Raw genomic sequence first — 2,500 nt, 5'->3', positions numbered from 1 at the left:
CTTGCTTCTTCAGATGCTGGCTGCACTTTTGAAACCAATAGGAATTTGTGCCAGTTACCTTAATGCCAAAGTATTATCAGTAAGTTTCAAAAAAAATTAATTAGTAGTTTCCTTGTTTAATTTGGTTATCAAAGAATTTTTAACCCCAAGAAAACAACTCAAGAGTTGAATTTGATGGTTTTTTTTTCTTTTAGACAGTTTTCAGTGATGTTTTTGAGAAAACACTGCAGTACATTCAGGAACTTACAAATGAGGATATGAAACAAAAGGTACTTGGTCTGCATTCAAATTGTTCATTGCACGGATTTGCACTTGAAGGAATTATGGACAAGTGGAATGTAGAATTAATGACTAAAAGGCTGATTTGCAGAGTGTTGGCATGTACTGCATAACCAGGGATGTAGAAAGAAGCCGGCAGCTGGAAAAAAATTGCCGGCTATTTCCAAAATAAATTTCTGGGTGATCAAGTAATTTGAGTTTTTGGGATTCATCATCTATTTTGTGAAAAAAGAAAGATACTACACACTAAAACTATACCGATGGAGACTGATGGAGTAAAATCTATTAAGTCTTACTGCTAGGAGTCAATGGATTAAATGATTTTTGAGTGGATGTAGAGGCTATTGGTATATGATTCCAGCTTAGTCCTGTTGATTCTTGGTTGGGGATCTTGTAAAGGATGGACACTGCTGCTTTGAATGATAACAGAACCCAGTGGGTTGAACATGGTTATACAGTAGCATACAGGTCTCAGTTGTTCAAATAATCTGAGTGCTCATTAATAGTGTGAAGAGCCCATGTGATAAAATGCTTATTGACTGAGTTTAGGTTGGGCTGCACAGGAAAATGTTTGGCCCTCGGTCATGGTGCATGGACCTCGCTCCACTCAGTCAGTAGGCCATGACCTTGTGCCAAATATTTTCCCGTCCAGCCCTCCCACTCAGTCAATAAGTACATATTCCTTTCCTTTCCTTTCTTATCCCAATAGGCGGTCGGTGATGTGTTTGACCTTTTGACAACCCTCAAGCTCTTGTGCATGAGACTTTGGCAGAACATGGTGTCGGGAGTGGACGAACTTAGACTGGATGTTGCTCTGAAAATGCTCAAGAGTCCTCACTTTAATGCCAAGATGAACTCACTCAAAGAGGTACTGTATGGTTGGTACTGTGAGCTTTTTACTTTTGATGTGTGTTTATTGGGATGACATAACATGTATCACATGTTGGAGATAAGATGGTACACATACATGTAGAAGCAATTGTGCAAAATGCCCAGTTGGCCATGACCATTTTCATATCCAGTCAGCAGTTTAAAATAGACCTCTTTACAGTTGTGTGCTTAGTTGTGTGCCTTTAAATGAAAGTGAGGCTGGTGTTGACCTTGTTATGATAGACCTCCCTCCTTTTCGCATGTTAATGATGTTGTCATGCTAACAATTTAGTAAGAATTTACATAAGAAAAGCAGTGAGATTTCTATCAAAACAAGTTCAACTCCAGTCTCACTTTCATTCATAGGCCAGGTAACTAAGCACACAACTGTAAAATGGTCTATTTATGGCGTACTTTTCAGTAAAATAAATGTGAACATTTGGATATTTGAAAATTTTGCTCCATACTACTTGTAACAATATTTTCATTTTCGGTACACTGGGCATGATTTATAGTACATACAGTACATGACTGTAAACTGATAACCAAGATAAAGTGAGCGGATTAGAATGGCACAAATGCAGTATCTGAGGTTGCAAATTTATGATATTAGATATCAGTACTTTCAGTGTTCCCTTATTGTCTTTCCCACTATAAATAATTGCAAGTCTCTGTAATGATATAACTGTAGAGTGTTTTCACTTTCATGACCAGCAGCCATTTTGGATTACTGGAACAAAAGAAAGCATTTGCATAAGTTAAAATAGAGTTCAATTCCCAGAGGATTAGTTTGGTACATCATCATAGCCCTCATTTCTTTGTTTTGGAACACGGCCATGACGTCATGTGAAAAGGCTCTATTTGATAATAGCCTCTCTGGAAAGCACACTGGAATAATTATATTATTATTATCACATTTTATGTTTCTGGTGCCAACAAACAGAGAAGATGTTTTTCAATCAGTATTGTATGCTATTTTTGGCAGGTCTGTAAGTTGATAGATGATTCTGAGAGGAATAAGAACACCAAAGTTAAGATATCTCAGGATGTAATCACTGAATGGCTGTTGCAGAACAAAGTTCTCTCCATTGCATTTGAAAGTAAGTGCTAGCTTGTTTTTTGCATATCACAAGCTCTATCAATGGTAAATGTAATCAGAGTTCTCTTGTGTTAACATGTACATCAAAGTGCCACCAGCTGGGATTCTTAAGTCTGGCTTTGATGTTGTCTCATTTGCTTTACTGATTATGAACGACACTTGAATGAGGGGGCAATTGAGTATTATTTTATTAATTCTTTTGTTTTACTCAAGATTGCTTTGATGCACCTTCACTCTTGTTTACCATTGACA

At 37.1% G+C, this 2,500-nt stretch overlaps 1 protein-coding gene across 2 annotated transcripts in view; it reads left to right on the top strand.

Moving 5' to 3' along the window:
* The window catches only part of LOC138022927 (ubiquitin carboxyl-terminal hydrolase 24-like), a 47,493-nt gene that overhangs the window by 8,318 nt on the left and 36,675 nt on the right, over positions 1-2,500 (top strand). For both annotated transcript variants that reach the window (XM_068869946.1, XM_068869947.1), the window contains 4 exons: positions 14-79; positions 195-269; positions 989-1,147; positions 2,135-2,249. In XM_068869946.1, the coding sequence (XP_068726047.1) occupies positions 14-79; positions 195-269; positions 989-1,147; positions 2,135-2,249 (415 nt within the window). The remainder of the gene's footprint in view (positions 1-13; positions 80-194; positions 270-988; positions 1,148-2,134; positions 2,250-2,500) is intronic.

This window comes from Montipora capricornis, chromosome 11 (assembly GCF_036669925.1).
Source record: "Montipora capricornis isolate CH-2021 chromosome 11, ASM3666992v2, whole genome shotgun sequence".
Classification (NCBI taxonomy): Eukaryota; Metazoa; Cnidaria; class Anthozoa; order Scleractinia; family Acroporidae; genus Montipora; species Montipora capricornis.
This window is presented reverse-complemented; position numbering and strand designations above follow the sequence as displayed.